Source organism: Sapajus apella, unplaced genomic scaffold (assembly GCF_009761245.1).
Source record: "Sapajus apella isolate SASKATOON/1434 unplaced genomic scaffold, GSC_monkey_1.0 scaffold1284, whole genome shotgun sequence".
NCBI classification, from domain to species: domain Eukaryota; kingdom Metazoa; phylum Chordata; class Mammalia; order Primates; family Cebidae; genus Sapajus; species Sapajus apella.
The window spans coordinates 1-17,311 of NW_022438210.1; the positions used below are offsets into that span (position 1 = coordinate 1).

At 57.8% G+C, this 17,311-nt stretch overlaps 3 protein-coding genes and 1 long non-coding RNA gene across 5 annotated transcripts; 3 read left to right on the top strand and 1 right to left on the bottom strand.

Moving 5' to 3' along the window:
- The first annotated feature begins 545 nt into the window (after positions 1-545).
- On the top strand, positions 546-10,646 carry LOC116546735. Its single transcript, XR_004266818.1, has 3 exons — positions 546-1,018; positions 1,652-1,681; positions 10,636-10,646. It is a non-coding gene; the product is annotated as an uncharacterized LOC116546735 (long non-coding RNA).
- Positions 4,077-5,602, top strand: SCGB1C1 (secretoglobin family 1C member 1). The gene is made up of 3 exons (XM_032272912.1): positions 4,077-4,248; positions 4,756-4,955; positions 5,405-5,602. The coding sequence occupies exons 1-3, from the start codon at positions 4,194-4,196 to the stop codon at positions 5,435-5,437; spliced, it is 288 nt and encodes a 95-aa protein (XP_032128803.1). The 5' UTR covers positions 4,077-4,193; the 3' UTR covers positions 5,438-5,602.
- Positions 7,548-10,445, top strand: ODF3 (outer dense fiber of sperm tails 3). Its single transcript, XM_032272914.1, has 6 exons — positions 7,548-7,658; positions 7,826-8,026; positions 8,461-8,562; positions 8,725-8,846; positions 9,570-9,710; positions 10,128-10,445. Exons 1-6 carry the CDS (start codon positions 7,550-7,552, stop codon positions 10,215-10,217), a joined length of 765 nt encoding a protein of 254 aa, XP_032128805.1. The 5' UTR covers positions 7,548-7,549; the 3' UTR covers positions 10,218-10,445.
- A 2,497-nt stretch (positions 10,647-13,143) lies between the features above and the next one.
- Positions 13,144-17,081, bottom strand: BET1L (Bet1 golgi vesicular membrane trafficking protein like). Of its 2 annotated transcripts, none has more exons than XM_032272910.1 (4): positions 16,219-17,081; positions 14,864-14,955; positions 14,548-14,604; positions 13,144-14,430 (listed from the first exon to the last, which is right to left on the bottom strand). In XM_032272910.1, exons 1-4 carry the CDS (start codon positions 16,235-16,237, stop codon positions 14,263-14,265), a joined length of 336 nt encoding a protein of 111 aa, XP_032128801.1. In that variant the 5' UTR covers positions 16,238-17,081; the 3' UTR covers positions 13,144-14,262. The 2 variants fall into 2 exon arrangements, with proteins under 2 accessions (XP_032128801.1, XP_032128802.1); XM_032272911.1 differs by having other exon boundaries at positions 14,864-14,956; positions 16,226-16,511.
- Between the last annotated feature and the right edge of the window lie 230 nt (positions 17,082-17,311).

The window sequence follows — 17,311 nt, forward strand, 5'->3', positions numbered from 1 at the left end:
AGTAAAGGCTGAAACACCCCTAGAGAAGAGGGTTAGGGGAACTGCCCGTGTTGAGGGAGGGAGAGGCAGTTACAGATTACAGTAGGATGGAAAATGAAGGAGAGGTAAGAGGCATGAAGAAGGCAGAGGATCACAGGTGTGGGGCAGGCATCTCTGGCTGTGCGGTCAGTGCCATTCAGTCATGAGAGCTCAGGCTTTCTAACAGACGGTGTCTTACACGACATGGGCACTGTTTTTTTGTTCCTGTTTTACAAGTGAGGAAACTTTTGTATGTTGAACTTGTAAATACAGACTGGGCACGGTGACTCATGCCTGTAATCCCATTACTTTGGGAGGCCGAGGTGAGAATATCACTTGGGTCAACAGTTCGAGACCAGTCTGACCAATATAGTAAAACCCTGTCTCTATAAAAATGTAAAAATTAGTTGGGCATGATGGCAGGCACCTGTAATCCCAGCTAGGGGAAGATGAGGCAGGAGAATCGCTTGAACCTGGGAGGTGGAGGTTGCAGTGAGCCAAGATCGCACCACTGCACTCCAGCCTGGATGACAGCGCAAGACCCCATCTCAAAAAAGAAGAAAAACTTGTCAATACAGAATATCGTCTCTCCAGGTGGGGGTGGGAGGTGTCAGCTTAAGCATACCTGCAGTAGGAAGATATCGTAAGAAAAACCACCCTAAGAGAATCTTGTATGTACAGCATGTGGTAGGCAAGTTGGTGGTGAATGGAGAACGGTGTGCGTTCTCGGGCCCCTCTCTCATTGGCTTATTGTCCCTCCTGTCCAGGAAAAGAAAGAAATACATTTGGTTGAGGGGACTTATCTCTAACAGCAGCCTCTTGTTGATCTTCCCAGACAAACCCCCCACACCACCGCCCCCCTGGGCTGGACCTCTCTCTACAGCTAGGAGCCAATGGCAGATGACAAAACTAAACCAAGTGAGCTGGACCAAGCGAAATAGGATGCTGATGACAACGTGAAGATCATCCACCTGGGAGACAGCGCAGTGGGCAAATCCGAGTATGTTGGGAGATTAGGGAAAAAATACCAGGCCCAGAGAGGGTCTGGGTCATTAAAAAAGTCCTCCACTAGCCTTGCCAACATGGCAAAACCGCATCTACTAAAAATACAAAAATAAGCCAGGCACGGTGGTGCACACCTATAATCCCAGATACTTGGGAGGCTGAGGCAGGAGAATCACTTGACCCTGGGAGGCGGAGGTTGCAGTGAGCCAAGATTGCACCACTGCATTCCAGCCTACGCAACAGAGTGAGACTCCGCCTCAAGGTGATAACGTTTGGGACAATGGCTCATGCCTGTAATCACAGCACTTTGGGAGGCTGAGGCAGGCGGATCACCTGAGGTTGGGAGTTCGAAACCAGCCTGATCAACATAGAGAAACCCCATCTCTACTAATAATACAAAAATTAGCTGGTGTAGTGGCACATGCCTGTAATCCCAGCTACTCAGGAGGGTGAGGCACAAGAATTGCTTGAACCTGGGAGGCAGAGGTTGCGGTGAGTCGAGATTGTGCCATTGCACTCCAGCCTGAGCAACAAGAGTGAAACTCTGTCTCAAAAAAAAAGGAAAAAAGGTTTGGGACAATGGGGAGATGGATACGCCATGTGACCACGTTGCCTGTTCTGCTTACAGACTCATGGAGCGATTTCTCATGGATGGATTGTCTCCTTCAAGGTTTGAAATACCCTTGTTCCTGCGGGTCTTCCCATGGTCGTGTATCTGTGCCCCACTGCCCACCCCTCTGTATTAGCAGCCCAGAAAGGAGGATTGGGTAAGTGAATACACAGGTTTTGTTCCACACTGGTTTTTTGCTGATTGACCCACATGGCGTTGCAAATCAGTGCTGTATATTTTGGAGCTTACTCATATTTAGATTTGTCTTATATTAAGAGGGCACTAGAATGGCTAACAGCACATAGTCTGGATCAAATCCCACAACCTCTTCCTCCTTAGTAGCTCCTGACACTGGGCAAGTCATCTAAGCTCTAACCTCAAAGCATGGCTGAGCAGGTGTCATCTCATCCAGCAGAAGCAATAGAAGAGGAGATCCAGAAGGAGCTGCTCTGTTCCACTCATTGTCACCTGCTCCTCTGCACACCTTCTTTCATGCTCTTCCCTCAGCCTCTCCCCAGCTCGCACCCCTTTACTTGAAACTCCGCTCATTTTTCAGACCCTGTTTAAATGCCACCACCTCCATGTAGCTTCCTCTGATGTCTGTCATTAGAAGTGCTCTTTCCTGTGTGGAAAGAGCTGATCACTTTCACAACGTGGATTCTGTCTGTGATGTGCATGTGCAAAACGCTGGGAGTGCCACGGTGGACAGACATGAGGGCTGCCCCCAGGAACTGGTGAAAACAGGAGGATTTCACAGACTTAAGGTGCGAAAAGTCACTAGGTTCTTTAGAAGGCTGGAATTCATCGGTTGGAAGAGGCCATGTTCTTCCAGAACCTGGATTCTACTGCTGGAAAAATAAGTTGGTTGAGAAAAAATGAGTTGGAGAAAGTTGTTATTGACGTGAAGCAGAATTGCTTTCACTGATCTGCTTATTACTGTCACCCTCACCCGCACCCCCACCCCAAGCAAAACCCCTCAAACAAACCCTACACCTAACCCCTAACCCTTAATCCTAACCCTAACCCTAACCCTTAATCCTAACCCTAACCTTAACCCCTAACCCTTAATCCTAACCCTAACCCCTAACCCTAAATCCTAACCCTAACCCTAAATCCTAAACCTAACCCCTAACCCTTAATCCTAACCCTAACCCTAACCCTACACCTAACCTCTAACCTTTAACTCTAACCCTAACCTAATCCCTAACCCTTAGCCCTAACTCTAAACCCCAACCCTATGCCTAAGGCCTAACCCTAACTCTAACCCCTAATCCAAACCCTAACCCCAACGCCATCCCCAACCCTATCCCTAACCCCTAACCCCAAACCCAAAACACTAAACCCTAACTCTAAACCCCAATCCTAAACCCTAATCCTAAACCCCAATCCCAACCCCTAACCCCTAACCCTAAACTCTAACACCAACCCTAACCCTTAACCACCAACCCTAATGCTAAACCGAACACCTAACCCTAACTGTAACCCTTAACCTCTAACCCCAACCTTATCCGTAACCGTTAACTCTGACCCTCTAACTGTAACCCTAACCCTAACCCTGTTTCCATCCCACAGGCTCTGTCCAGGATGGGATTTTATCTGATTGTTTGAAGTAGGTGGAAATCTCTGGTGCTACAGGGGTCCTCCGGGGAACAAGGACCTTGGTCTCCACGGAGACTGCGTGTGTGTGGCCCAGGAGGCTGGGGACGCCTTCAGCCACCAGGTGGCAGCAGGGCCCCTTCTGATTTGGGCCAGCGGCTCAGTGGGAGGGCTGGACTGGCACACTCCTCCTAAGGCTGCTCTTGTGGTGGTTTTGTTTGGTGGCCCCAGGTGTCCCAACCTCCTGTGTCCACTGTGGTATGTCCTGGGACCTCTACCCCAGGGCCCTCAACCTTTGCTGGCCTGGCTGCTGACAGAAGACGTACCCCCAGCCTGTCCCTTCCTCACCCTGCTGAGACCTGGCCCCGGCACAGCCAGCTCCATGTCCCTCGGGCCCTCTCAGGCCACCTCCTCTCCTCCAGGCTGCTTCTCACCCCGTAGATCCTCAGCCCCCAGCTCATCCTACGGCTATGTCCACTCTCGCATCTGCAGCCCCTTCCCCCAGTCGGCCACCCCCACTCTGAGTAGTGAGGAGGCCCCTGCCTGACTGGAGACCCCCAGGTGCAGACCCAGATCACACAGCACACTGAGAAGAGGAGGGATTCCCGCCTCAAAAGAAAGGCCTGAGACCAAGCCCAGATCCCACCACCCTCGGTCTCAAGGGCAGGCACGACTAGAGGCCCTTGGTGGCCAGGCCCTGCTGCCCTCTTCACTGACCAGCTGGCACGGCCTCCCTCACCAGCGTTCCCTCCTCCCACACCTGTTCTCTCTCACACACACCCTAAAGCCACCCCAAGCCTGTTGCTACTTGGCACCCACTGGGGACCAGGGATGTGACAACCCTCACCTGAGCTGGCTGCCAGGTCCTAATGGGCAGGTCCGGCCCACCCTCTAGGAGAGGTGCTGCCCGCTGAGGCATAAAATCCCCGGATTCTGGCTGCAGGCAGCTCCTGAGGCTGCCAGCATGAAGGGGAGCAGTGCTCTCCTACTGGTGGCCTTCACCCTGTTCTGCATCTGTGGTGAGTCTGTGCCACTGGGGCTTCCAGAACATTTGGGAGCGGGCAGGAGGGGGTTGGGGGTGCCTGAGGAGGTAAAATCCTGGCATCAGGTCCGTGCAGTGAACACTCCACCTGCACCTGTCACAGAGGTGGGCAAGGACCCTACAGAACCAGTCCCCACCCAATTACACCCCAACTAAAGACAGCCCAGCTGACCCAACCCCAGCCCAGTCCAGCCTGACCTGACCCTTCAAGGGATCAGATTTCTCCCACACCAGAGGCTTAACTTTCCTTCCCTGGTGATCCCAGGGAACGCTGAGTGGAAACTGGAGCAGCTAAGATTAAGGGACGTGGAGGTCTTTGGGCAAGGTGGAGTTGAGGGTGCTGTGGAGGAAGACATGGGGAGGAGAGGTGGGCATTGACGGGGAGGGTCTGGAGACCATGGAGGTTGGAGCCCTGGGATGCATGCAGGGCTGGGTTACACCAGTCGTGCTGTCCTGTCCTGGCACCATCTCACCTGTGATGCAGGGCTGGCCACAGGGGAGGACAACGCTGAGTTTTTCATGGACTTCCTACAAACACTGCTGGTGGGGACCCCAGAGGAGCTCTATGAGGGGCCCCTGGGCAAGTACAGTGTCAACGAGGATGCCAAGGCAGCCCTGACGGAGCTCAAGTCCTGCATAGATGGCCTGCAGCCAATGCACAAAGCACAGCTGGTCCAACTGCTGGTATGGGGGCTGTGGGGACGCCCCGTTCCCTAAAGACCTGAAGCCTTACCAAGACCACCCAACACAACAGCCACACACATCCCACCACCCACAGACATTGTACCCACATCAGCCAGCCGAGGTGGACACCCCAGACCTCCTGTCCACAGAGCAGCCCCCAGACGCCAAAGACCTGCTCCTCCCCAGTCAGCAGGCACACGTGCACACACAGAGATGCAAACACAGGTGGAGGCATGGAACACACACCGCAGGCACACGTGTAGACATTCACACATGCACACGCACACCCACATGTGTGCACGCCATCATGCACGCACACACAGCCTTGGCTACTGGAAGGGGATGGCCAGCAATATGCCAGACCCCCCACCGAGGGTCTTGCTTGCCTGATGGAGCTGTGGCTCTCCAGTTATTGATCACAGCTCTCAGCCCATGTTTCTGCCTTCCAGGTGCAAGTGCTGGGCAATGCGGACAGTGCCTAAGTGGACCTCAGACGAGGCTCAGCCATAGGACGTACCACACAAGCAGCCATGGACATGCCGCCCACCACCACCTCCCCACATGGAAATTCACCTCAAACCATTAATCAATAAAGCCTTCTGCAGCGCAGGCTCTGATTCCTGCCTCTCCCCTGACAGAGCCACATACATAGACCCACATACATCAGGTCCCGCTCAAGGAGCACACATGTGAAGGTCACCCACACAGAGGGACACACAGACACAGGGTCCACACAGGGGCAGGCACACCACAGGCAAGACCCAAAATGCAAATCCAGGCACACACCACGCAGGTAGGTGGACAGCACAGAGCCAGACAGCGCCACGTGGACACAGGGCGTCCAGAGGGAGACGGGCGGCAGAGGCAGCGGTATGAGGTGGGAGGGGCAGGGAGCCCCAGACACAGGAAGTGTCCAGAACTGGGTGGGCACAGACCCCCTGTTGCCCACAGGCTAGGTCAGGGCAGGGGTGCTCAGCATCTGAACGCTGGTGCCGTAAGGCAGTAGCCGTGCACAGCAAACGCACAGTCACACAGGCGGCCCAAGTCCAGCGGGTTTCAGAACAATCTCTCTTCCCAAAGTCGCCCAAGAAAAGAGTCTGCCTGGAAGACACTGGGAGGAGCTTGGGCCCCAAAAAGGACCCCTGACAAGGCCGAGAAAAAGGTGCACCTGTGTCCAAGGGGGTTGGGAGCCGCAGGTGAGCAGCCTCTGAGGTCAGCCAGGGCAGCAGCAGCGCCCACGCCGATTCACGCCCACCACAGCCACACGGACCCTGACCCCAGATCCCAGGCTCTGCCATAGCCAGAACCGTCCAGCATCTCAGTGGCCTAAATCTCTGGTCTCTTCCGGGGGCACAGCTGAGTGGAACTGCCACGTCCTCAGCCATCCTCAGTGCTGAGCCCTGAAACTTCACTGCCCCAGCCCTCCTCTCCACACCTCTGTCCTGTCTGAGCCTGGCAGGGAGGCCATGGCTGAGGGAGCCCTAGGGAGAGTGCCCTGCAGGACTTGGTTATGGGGGAGCTGGTGAGGGGACTGGTAAGGTGGTGCCTGGTGAGGGAACCTGAGGAGGGGGGTCTGGTGAGGGGACCTGGTAAGAAGCACCTGATGAGAAGACCTGGTGGGGAGGGCCTGGTGAGGGGAACTGGTGAGGGGACCCAATGAGGGGGGACCTGGTGAGGGAACCTGGTGAGGCAGGTCTGGTGGGGGAACCTGGTGAGGGAGGGTCTGGTAAGGGGGCCTGGTGAGGTGGGACCTGGTGAGGCAGGTCTGGTGGGGGGACCTGGTGAGGGGGGGCCTGCTAAAGAGGCCTGGTGAGGAGACATGGTGAAGGAGGACCTGGCGAGGGGAACCTGATGAGGGAGAACTTGGTGAGAGGACATGGTAAGGGGACATTTAGAGGTGATCTGTTGGGGGGACCTGGTGAGGGGACATGGTAAGGGGTACCTGGTGGTGAGCTCTGGTGAGGGGATCTAAAGCTGAGGCCATTGTCTTGGTCACACTGACAGTAATCTAGAACCTGTCATCCCACAGAGCACAGAGCCACATTCTAGAGTTTAGAGTGGGGACCTCTCCCCAGTTCTGTAAGCCCCTGAGGAGAGAGGGAGGCCTTCCTCTCCATGCTCCTTTTGCAGGAACTCCCTGGCACCAAGACCAGAGGGGACAGGACAGTCTCCAAGGATGGGACCGTAGGCTGCCTGGAGCGCTGTCCCTGCACCGAAGAAGTTACAGCCCCCTCCTAGGCAGACCCCTCCCTGCCCCTCAGCACAGCCTCAACCAAGACGTTCCCCACCTTTGATCACCACTCCAAGTAGGAGAAACTGGGCCAGGGTCTCCTTACAGCCGAGAAGCGTTGTGAGTAGAGGGCCACCATGGACAGCAGCTCTGGGTTAGGGTTAAGCTGGTGAGGCGTTCACAGTCCTATGCGGAAAGCTCCCACCCTCCCAAACTCCTGGCTCCCAGCTGGAGCCCCCCCCACTGAGAACCCTGTACAGGTTCAGCAGCTCTGCTCTTCAGTGTCAGCAGAAGCAGGGACGGGGACATTAGGGCCGGGCCTCCCAGCACCTGGAAACCCTCTCATTTGTAGACAGAGCTGGCCATGACGGAGGAGGTATGGATGGGCACCTGGAGACCCCATCGCCCCCGGGGACCCATCATGGCCCTCTACAGCAGCCCTGGACCCAAGTACCTGATTCCACCAACAACAGGTAAGAGCCTGAGAGCCTGTGGGGAGGGTCAGGAAGCAGGAGGGTGGGTGGCCTGGGGAAGGCCTGAGGGTGGGGGTCCAGGGAGGGCCTGGGGCTCAATCCCCAACTCCCAGCGGGGAGAAGGGCAGGTTAGGCTCCCGGCTGCTCAGGGCCCACTGCGTCCACAGGCTTCATGAAGCACACACCCACCAAGCTACGCGCACCAGCCTACAGCTTCCGTGGGGCCCCCATGCTCCTGGCAGAGAACTGCTCCCCAGGGCCCCGCTACAATGTAAACCCCAGGATACTGAGGACTGGCAAGGACCTTGGCCCTGCCTACTCCATCCTGGGGCGCTACCACACCAAGACCATGCTGACCCCTGGCCCAGGTTAGTGATCCCCGCTCAGGCTCCTGCCCTATGCAGCCTCCAGCCTGCCCCTCCCTGCTGGGTCCCCCTAACCTCATGTCTGCAAGGGTGTGAGCTCAGCTATCCCGCCCCTCCTGTCCTATCTTTCTCTCTTGAGGGGTTGCCATCACACCTGGGCAGAGAAGACTCTGACCCTAGAGCCCAGCTCCAGCCTGGACCTTTCTCTGGCAAGCCCATGTCAGACCCCACTCTCCCTGCTCAAAAATGGCCTTTGTCTCCCCAGCCCCGAGGTCAGCATTTCCATCCTGGACACCCCCTGACCAGACCTGGTCACCACCTGTGTTGGAGCCCAGAGGCCCCATGCCTAGAATGTTGGGGAGCCCTCCTTGAGCCCCCAAACAGGGCTGCACACCCACCTGCTTGTTGTCCCAGCACCCCCTTGGCTCCTTGTCCAGGTGACTACTTTCCAGAGAAATCCACCAAGTTCGTGTTCGACTCAGCGCCCAGCCACTCCATCTCTGCTCGGACAAAGACGTTCCGAGTGGACAGCACCCCAGGTCTGCAGCAGCCCCAATGATCCTCAGCCAAACGGATCTGGGGATCCTGGGTGGGGTGGGTGAGACGGGGCAGCCTGACGGCTGATCTCCAGGGTTGGGGGAAAGCCCCAGGGAAGTGGCAGTGGGCCCTGTTCCGGCCTGAGGAACACGTCCACCCTGCAGGCCCCGCTGCGTACATGCTGCCCGTGGTGATGGGGCCCCACACTGTCGGGAAGGTCTCCCAGCCCTCCTTTTCCATCAAGGGCCGCAGCAAGCTGGGCGGCTTCAGCGATGACCTACACAAGGCAAGGGTCCCCCCAGCTGAGAACAGAGAGCTGCCCCCCAACCTCCCCCACAACCCAGGACCCGCCAGCTCAGCCCTGCCTTGCCGAAGCCCCTCAGCCCCCTATCCTCTGGGGTAGCCCCCTATCCCCCACGTGCTGGGGTGACACTGCAGTGGTGAGGAGGTCCAGGCCCCAGCAGAGGACGGCGCTGTCTGGAGGGTAACAGGCAGTCTTAGCTACGGTTGCATGGAAAGAGGAGGAAGAAAAAATAAGCCATGACCTATTTTGGGGAGGAGGGTCCTGGTTTCAGAAACAGCCAGTGCAAAGGCCTCGGGTGGGCATGTGCCCGAGAGCTTGAGGGGCCTGAGATGGGGAAACCGTGTCACGGCACCCAGCAGCCCTTGTCGGTGTCGATGTCACCAGCCCCAGGCCCCCAAGTCCAATGGGACAGCGACCCGCTGGAAGCAGGCCTCTCACACATGCTCAGAGATGTTCCCAGGACTGGTACACTCTGGGGATGTCATAGCCAGCGTGAGGCTGAAATCGAGGAAGTAGCCCCCGCCTGAGAAGGTGCCCCACAAGCAGGGTGACAGAACACAGAGGGGGACCCTGATGCACAGGCACAGACTTGTAGCTGGCTCTGTTGACTCAGGCCTGAAACCCTCTGTCCAAGTTTGCTCTCTGTTGTCTAGGGCCACGCGCCCAGAGTAGGCTGAGCTTGTCTGAGCCTCCTTTGCCTCTCAGACCCCAGGTCCCGCAGCCTACCGCCAGACTGACATGCAGGTGACCAAGTTCAAGGCTCCACAGTACACCATGGCTGCCCGTGTAGAGCCTCCAGGGGACAAGACCCTCAAGCCAGGACCAGGCGCCCACAGCCCTGAGAAGGTCCAGGAAGAGCACAGCCCAGAGGGGTCAGGGTGGGGTGGGGGCCCTGGCCCAAAGGGATGTGCAGGAAAGAGCAGGGGAGGAGGGTTGGGACACAGAGGAGGGGAAACAGGGTCAGGCTGTGAAGGACACAGCCAAGAGGGGGTGGAGAGTTAGGGTGGGGACGGGAAGCACCTCCACCCTTGGGACCCTGCACCAGCCCCACAGGTAATCCTTCAGCGACAGGGAAGCAGAGGCCCTGCCCTTTTCCTTAGACACTTGACAGCTACCACTGCTGAGTGCTCTGTGTTCAAACCTGGGAGTGTAGCTTCTGGCCGCCTTGGCCCCAGGCTCAGGAAGGACAGTGGCCCAGCCCCAGCCAGGGTAGAGAACTGCATATGGGGGTGCTGGCTCCTCTCATAGCCCCTCCTCTCCCAGGTGACCCTGACCAAGCCCTGCGCCCCCATTGTCACCTTCGGCATCAAACACTCTGATTACATGACACCCCTGGTGGTTGACGTGGAATAGCCCAGCCCTGCTGTGCCCCATCACGCCCAACATCTGCACAAGATTCACTGGGCCACGGAGCTCCAGGCCGTCTTCACCCACTGGGCTGGGCCAGCTGGCCCCGCAGGGCAGAGCACGCTTGTTTGGATGATTGCAACCAGTTATTTTTTTCTACGCTGTTTTACCATTTGCTGTCTTGTTTTCTGCTGTGCCCAAAGTATTTAATAAATCAGCTTGCATTAATGAAGGGTGTGTCTTGGTGGAAGGATCAAGCTTTTACAGAAAGGAGCCCCCATGGGCTGTCAGCACTTGCCCACACAGGGTCCCATCCTGGCTTCTAGGGCCCAGGGTCAGCTTGGTGAGATGGGAGGGCCTGAGTGCCTCAGACACCCTGCTCCACGCCTGTCCCTCCCGATACTGCCTGCCTTGAACCCCAAAGACAGCCACAGCTGTGTTGGTCACCTCTGAACAATGCTGTGTCCCTCCCCTTGAATCTGGACTGCAGCCTGTGACTGTCCTGAATAATGAGGTATGGCAGAACTGATGCCACCTGGCTTCTGATGCTAGGCATGCACTGTACCAAAGAAACAGCTTCTGCCTGGATAGCAGTGCCCACCCCCGCCCCCACCCCTTACCACTGTGTCCATGTTTGCTCCAGTACCAGCCATCATGTGAGGAAGCTTAAGCATGGTGAGACTGAACTCATCATCCCAGGCAGTCGGCCCAGCCAGGCCCTCCACTCACCAGCACTGACCTCTGGACGTGTGACTGAGCCTTCAGATGGAAGCAGCCCCAGGACCACATCTTACAGTGAGGCCTCCACATTGTAGAGCAAAAGCGGCCAACCCTGAAGCAGTGCCCTGTCTCAAATTCAATGAGACATGATAAACTGTTGCAATTTTAAGTGCAGTTTTAGGGTGGCCTGCTACGCATCAGTGGGCACCACGGGGAGTAGGAGGACACGGACAGGGAAGGTAGGGTACGGGCTGGGCCTGAAGAGGGGGATTTCCAGAGGCTGCCCAGGAGTCCAAGGCCAGGCCTCAAGAAGTGGTGCCTGGATCTCAACTCAGCCTTTTGGGGAGGTCACTTTAGGATGGGCAGCCTTGACAGACACAGCTGTGGCACCATCCCCTGCACCTGTACAAAGCACAATACAGCTGCTGACTCTTACTTGTGATCATGCCAGCTTGCGTATTCTTGTTTACCCGCTTTTTGGGGGCTTTTTTTTTTTTTTGAGAGGGAGTCTCTGTCGCCCAGGCTGCAGTGCAGTGGTGCCATCTCGGCTCACTGCAACCTCCACCTCCCACATTCAAGTGATTCTCCTGCCGAAGCCTCCTGAGTAGTTGGAATTACAGCCAAGCACCACCACACCAGCTACTTTCTATATTTTTAGTACAGATGGGGTTTCACCATTTTGGTCAGGCTGGTCTCGAACTCCTGTCCTCAGGTGATCCACCCTCCTCAGCCTCCCAAAGTGTTGGGATTATAGGGGTGAGCCACCTCGCTTGGCCTACTCACTTATTTCCTGTGTGGTTGTGCCCTCAGGATCCCCATCTGCATTTCAGGAACGTGGGCAGGGAAGGGTAACACAGCAGGAAGTGGGTGAGTCTGTGGCTGCTCTGCCCAAAGCCAACCCTGACGGGAAGGGAGAGGGTTTATGGCACCACTGCCCATGGCCAGCCTGTGGACCAGGGTGAGCTCCACACACAAAATTCCCTCAAATCCCAAGGAAATGACAACAGACACCATACGATCAGTTCTTCATGAAATCATATTTATGACAAATTTTTATTGTTTACGTGTTTTGTCTTGAAATTATGGGATAGAACCTAGCACTCCCTCCTCCCTTGGCAGAGTGGGTAACCCTGGCTCTCATCATGGGCCCCCAAGATCCTTTTTGGTTCTACTGGTGTCAGGGATCACAGTCAGCAAACCCCGCTCTTTTACAAGGTCAGGTGCCTGGGGCTGAGGGTTAGCATCAGGCCCCTCAGGAAACTGGTCTGGCACAGCAGCAGCAGGGCTGCCACTCTCCCTTTGCGGGATCTTAATACAGCAAAAGATGCAGAAAAGGAAACCAGAAAGGAAGTCCAGCCCAGACCCCGAAGTACCTGGGAGGGCTGCAAAGGGCTGTGGAGATGGAGACTGGGAGGGAACACAGTGTGTGTCTGAGACAACAAAGCACCTCCCTAACGAAGGCCACCCGAGTTGCAGCCTAACTTCCCAGTTTGCCTCAGCAAGATGAGCGGGCACCACTACAGAAAGATCACCGGGGTCCAGTTCGGTTCCCACAGCTCAGTCACATTCCCCAGAAGTGGAGGTTGGCCCCAAATGGCCCAGGACAATATGGGGGATGAAGAGTTGGGAGACAATGCAGGCAGCTGCAACCAGCCTGGTGACCAGGGGACAAGCCCCTGATGAGCAGAGGACTAAGGCAAGCCATGGCAGGCAAGGACACTGGTGCCTGAGGAATGACAGGGGTCTGCAGAGGGACACCTGAGGAGGGGGCAGCAAGCTGGGAGCAACACCAGCCCAGCTCGGTTTCAGGGCAACAGCAAAGCCCCAGAGAATGGAGGCAGTTGAGTAGACCTTGCTGGGTGAGAAGCGGGCTTGCACTGCATGAGGGAGTAAGAAGGCGGACTCCACTCCTCCGGGAGGCTGACAGTCTCAGCCACGTCACAAGGAAGGGGGCTACGGTGAGCGTGCGTGGAGAAAGGGGCTTGCTGTGTGTAGGGAGAAGGAAGGGAGGGGAAGGGTGAGCAAAGTGGGGCTGCAGGTGCCAGGCTGTGGCTTGTCTCTGGTCAGCCTGGAGCTCCGAGGCAGTTCAGGATGGACAGGACACATGGTGTGGCCACGGGTGGGGCGACAGTGAGCCCATAGTCCCCAGGGAGTGACTGGGAGGCACAAGATTGGAACAGGACAAAGAAGGGCACAGAAGCACATGACTCGCACTTTAAAGGTGTTTTTACGCCAAGACAAGGGGGCTGGGACCTCATCTTGAGGTGGGAAGAAGTGATTTCCCTGCCAGTCCAGTGGTTTGAACATGAGCCCGGCCCAGGGAGAGGTGGGTAGAGCGGGCATCCTGCAGAGGCTGGAGACAAGGAGGATGGCACGAAGCACCATCAGTCAAGGGAGCCTGGCAGGGCTTGGCAGAGGGGCAAAAGTTACCAGCAAGCTAGGCAGCAACTAGAGTCCTCATAGGAACCTTGCTGTGTAGACCCACAGACGCTCCCTGACCCTGCATGGTTTGCCTGACTCTGAAATGCCAAACAGGCCCACTTCTGGGTCTGTTCTCCTGAAAACACATCTTTGGTGCTGGGTTGATCCTGAATCCTGAAAATGCAAGTTTCTGCTCCTAGATACATAGTCACATGACCCAGAACGATCCAGGCCCAGTGGCTAGGCCAAGGCTGCAGTTCACTCCGTCCACACCCCCGTTCTCCCCAGGGGTCTCACTTCATCCGCAGGACTGGAGAGCAGGCAGAGAGAACTCACAGCAGGGCAGCCCACACTGGTCTGCCCGTGCTTAGCAACCGTGGCCAGAAGTAACTGTCATCTCCAGGTTGAGAGGCCTCAGTCGGAGATGGCACTCACTCAGGGTTCACAGTCCCTTCCTGTGTCAGCTCCAGGCACCTGGGATCACGGACATGGCCTCACCCCAACAAGGACACAACCGTGGAGCCTTAAGATGTCACAGTCCCAAGAGCTGGGAGAAAGGCTGCAGGCCTCAAGTGGCTCTGTCTGGGATTCAACAGCTGCTGTGCTCGGACCTGGCTCCTCTAGACATGCTGTGGCCTCAACTCTGCTGGTGTCTCTAGCACCTGGGGGAGGGGGGAAGAGCTGGCCCTTGGTTTCCCCAAAAGAAAGAGTCCCTTCCACACATGGGATCAACCAACATGAGCTCATCAGGTCACAGACTGCCACAGCCTCCTGCCCCACAGGAATAAGATTCCTAACCCACGACTGTAATTTCAAAGGAGTATTTTGCAGTAAGTTCTCTGGAGCCCAAGACGCCAGGCAGGAAGACCTGGGCTGCCCTTGGCACCCACAGACACCAGCTCCCACTGGTTCACGTCCTTGCCCTCGACAAGAAGTAGGAGAGGATGAAGAAGGCCACAATTAGACCCATGGCCATGCCACACAGAAGCTTCCGGTTGTCTCGCCCAGACCTTGCCATTGTGGAAAAGCGTTTCACACTCCCTGTAAGCAGGCCGGTCATGCTTGTGAAATCCGAGTCCTAAGGGAGGAATCCCAGCAAGATCACACAGAAGTGGTGATTTGACCGCCCACCCGCACCAGTGCTGAAGGAGACACTGTAGGCTCTGCAGCAAGTAGTGCTGGGGCAGGCCCTTACCATGCCATCCAGGTACCGGTTCTGATCCTCTGCGTCCCTATCGATGTCCAGGGCAAGCTGTTCAGCACAGAGAGGGCAGGGTTGGGCCAGGGCAGACACATAATGCAGCACTCACCCTCCCCAGACCAGACAAGCCCTGCCACCAACTCTGCCAGACAGAGATCCAGGTGGGGCGTCATGCGGGTGAGCACAGCCACAAATTGGACCAGGGGGATGGAAAACTGCCTGAAACTCCTCTGGGCTGTCTGCCATTCCTCTGATCCCCACTCCCCAAGGGCACCCGGTAGAGATAAGAGGACAGGAAACCACCACTGACCGATTTGAGCCTGGTGACTTTGGAGGCCAGGCTGTCGGTCATTCGCTTGTTCTCCCGGTCTAGTATCTCTTCCACAGCACCAGGACTCTGAGCTGAGAAGAGAGAGAGGCTGAGGGGTTGCATCCACCTGTGAGCACGGCCCCTGACCCCTCTCGCTCCAACCACATCTGGGTGAGTTGGAAATCCAGGGGGACTGGGCCCTGTGTCTGCTGGGCAGGTGGCAGACACAGGGCCCTAACCCAGGTTCCAGCAGGTAGATCTTGCACATGTAAGGCAGGCTGCATAAAGGACGACGTGTGTAAGCGCCTGTCATGTGAACACATGCCCTGTGTACACATCCAGGTGGGGATGGGCAAGCACCCACAACAGGCTCGGTGCAGCCAGCAGTTTCCGATACAGCGTAGCAGAAACTGGACCCAGCCCTGGGATGCTGGTAAGATGTGACACTTGCATCCATGGAGGTCGCCATCTGTGTAAAAGTGTAGGAAAGACTTGGGAAAAGTATCCAGCAGAAAGGCTCCTGCAGGGACGACTTTAGAGCTGGCTCCTGAAGAGATGGCAAAGAACCAGGACAGAACATTGAGAAGGCTCTTTACCGCACACAAAATGGCTGAGCCAAGCTCCCAATTCCCCAAGATGGGAGCTGAGTTCGACCAAGAGAGGGATCCTTGGCCTGCATCCCACAGAGAGCTTCCCCGCAACACCCAGAGCACAGTACTTGCAGAGGCCTGGCCTGTGACAGGCTGGGCCAAGTGACAAGGAATTTCTGTCACATCAGGTGGGTGAGAACCGCCTCCTGCCTAGCTTCAATGTAAGGAATGGGTGCCAGCGCCCTTTCAACTCCTCATGTTCATCAATTCCTTTAATCATCATAGCAACTCAGAGAGGCAAACATCAATATCCAACTGTGCAGACAAGAACACGGGCTCCAGGAGGAGGACCGGGGCCATCGAGGCCCAAGTCAGCAGACGCCTGCTTGGACACCAACAGTGCCCGGCCTGCACTCCTAGGGCCTGGCCCCGGGACCCGCCGAATGCCGAGGCTCCCGCACCCGGAACCCATGCAGAACGATCTCACAGGGAGTGGCGGGGAGTTGGGGGACCCCGCAGCTGCCCGACCCCTCGCTGGAGAGGCTGGGCCGCCCCGCCCGCCTTCCGTCCTAGCAGCAGGGCCGGCAGAAACCCCACTCCCCTCGGACCCGGAAGGATCCGATTCGCCCCCGTGACAGGGTCCTCTCCGCCGACGACAGTTTAGAGGGGCCAGGGGCAGGCGCACGCGGCTCTGCAGGCAACAGCGTCGGCTCCGGCCCGGCCCGGCCCGGCCCAGCCCCAACGACTCCGCTCTCTCGCGCTCACCCCGAGCCCAGTCCGCCATCGTGCCTTCCCCGGCTCCTAACGCCGACACCTACGCGGCCGTCGCCGCCTCGGACGTGGCGCAGTCAAGGGGCAGGACTTCCGGCCCCGCCTCCCGCGCAGACCACGCCCCGGAAAGACCACGCCCCTTCCGCCTTGAACTCGCTGACTTCCGGCTGAGGGCCGGGAGTCGGGAACCGCCGGTCGCGGGAGCGCGGGCACGGATGTGGCTTTTAGTTTCCGCACCGTCCCAGGCTGGCGTGCAGTGACGCGATCTCGGCTCACTGCATCCTCCGCCTGCCGGGCTCAGGCAGCCCTCCCGCCTCGGCCTCCCCCGGTGCTGGGATTACGGGTGTGCGCCACGGCGGATGTGACGTTTGTTGTTCCTGTGAACGTGGGCGGGGCCGTTTGCTCAGTGCCGAGACTACGGCGTGGGGTGGACGCCTCCGTGGGTTCGGTCCTACGGCCGGGGAAGGAGACGTGCCTGGGGCAGGCCCCCGGAGCAGGAGCCCCGTTCCCGGCCACTTCCTGTCGTGCGGTGTCGGCAAAAGCAGCGTTTCCTCGCTGCCCGTGTTGAAGCACAGCCTCGTGTCCTTTGGTGCTTCCTTGTGTGCCTTCCCCCCCGGAACAAAAGCTCCGCGAAAGCATGGGCCTAGGAGCGCCGTTCGCCCGCGTCCCCCAGCAAACGCCTAACGAACCCGACGGCCCAGGACTGAACAGTCCCCCGCCTCGGCTCCCCGTCCACACCCGTCCGCTCTGTGGCGCTGCAGGGGCGGCAGTGTGTGCGCGGCAGGGCGAGGTGGGGGCTGAGATCCTTTCCCGTCGGAAATTCCGGCCCAAGGAGGGGTCAGTTCGGTCGAGTGCGACTCGGGTCCTGACGCCTTCGGGCCGCCGCGGCGGCTTCGGGCGCCGCCGCCGCCGCCACGCCCCGTCCCGGCCTCCCCTGCGCGCCGGCGCGGAGCTCCCTGGGCCGAGGCGGGGCCGGCGATCTGCGGCCCGGAACGGCTGAGGCGGGTCCTGGGGGCGCCATGGAGCCCCGGGCGGTCGCAGCAGCCGTGGAGACGGGGAAGGAGGATGTGATCATGGAAGCTCTGCG

Coding starts and splice junctions, on each gene's coding strand:
- SCGB1C1 (XM_032272912.1), top strand. CDS start 4,194: ATGAAGGGGAGCAGTGCTCTCCTACTGGTGGCCTTCACCCTGTTCTGC. Junction 4,249..4,755: donor CACCCTGTTCTGCATCTGTG/GTGAGTCTGTGC, acceptor CCTGTGATGCAG/GGCTGGCCACAGGGGAGGAC. Junction 4,956..5,404: donor CACAGCTGGTCCAACTGCTG/GTATGGGGGCTG, acceptor TCTGCCTTCCAG/GTGCAAGTGCTGGGCAATGC.
- BET1L (XM_032272910.1), bottom strand. Junction 14,605..14,863: donor AAGTCACCAGGCTCAAATCG/GTCAGTGGTGGT, acceptor TGTGCTGAACAG/CTTGCCCTGGACATCGATAG. Junction 14,431..14,547: donor ACCGGTACCTGGATGGCATG/GTAAGGGCCTGC, acceptor TTCCTCCCTTAG/GACTCGGATTTCACAAGCAT.
- ODF3 (XM_032272914.1), top strand. CDS start 7,550: ATGACGGAGGAGGTATGGATGGGCACCTGGAGACCCCATCGCCCCCGG. Junction 8,027..8,460: donor CATGCTGACCCCTGGCCCAG/GTTAGTGATCCC, acceptor CTCCTTGTCCAG/GTGACTACTTTCCAGAGAAA. Junction 8,563..8,724: donor CCGAGTGGACAGCACCCCAG/GTCTGCAGCAGC, acceptor TCCACCCTGCAG/GCCCCGCTGCGTACATGCTG.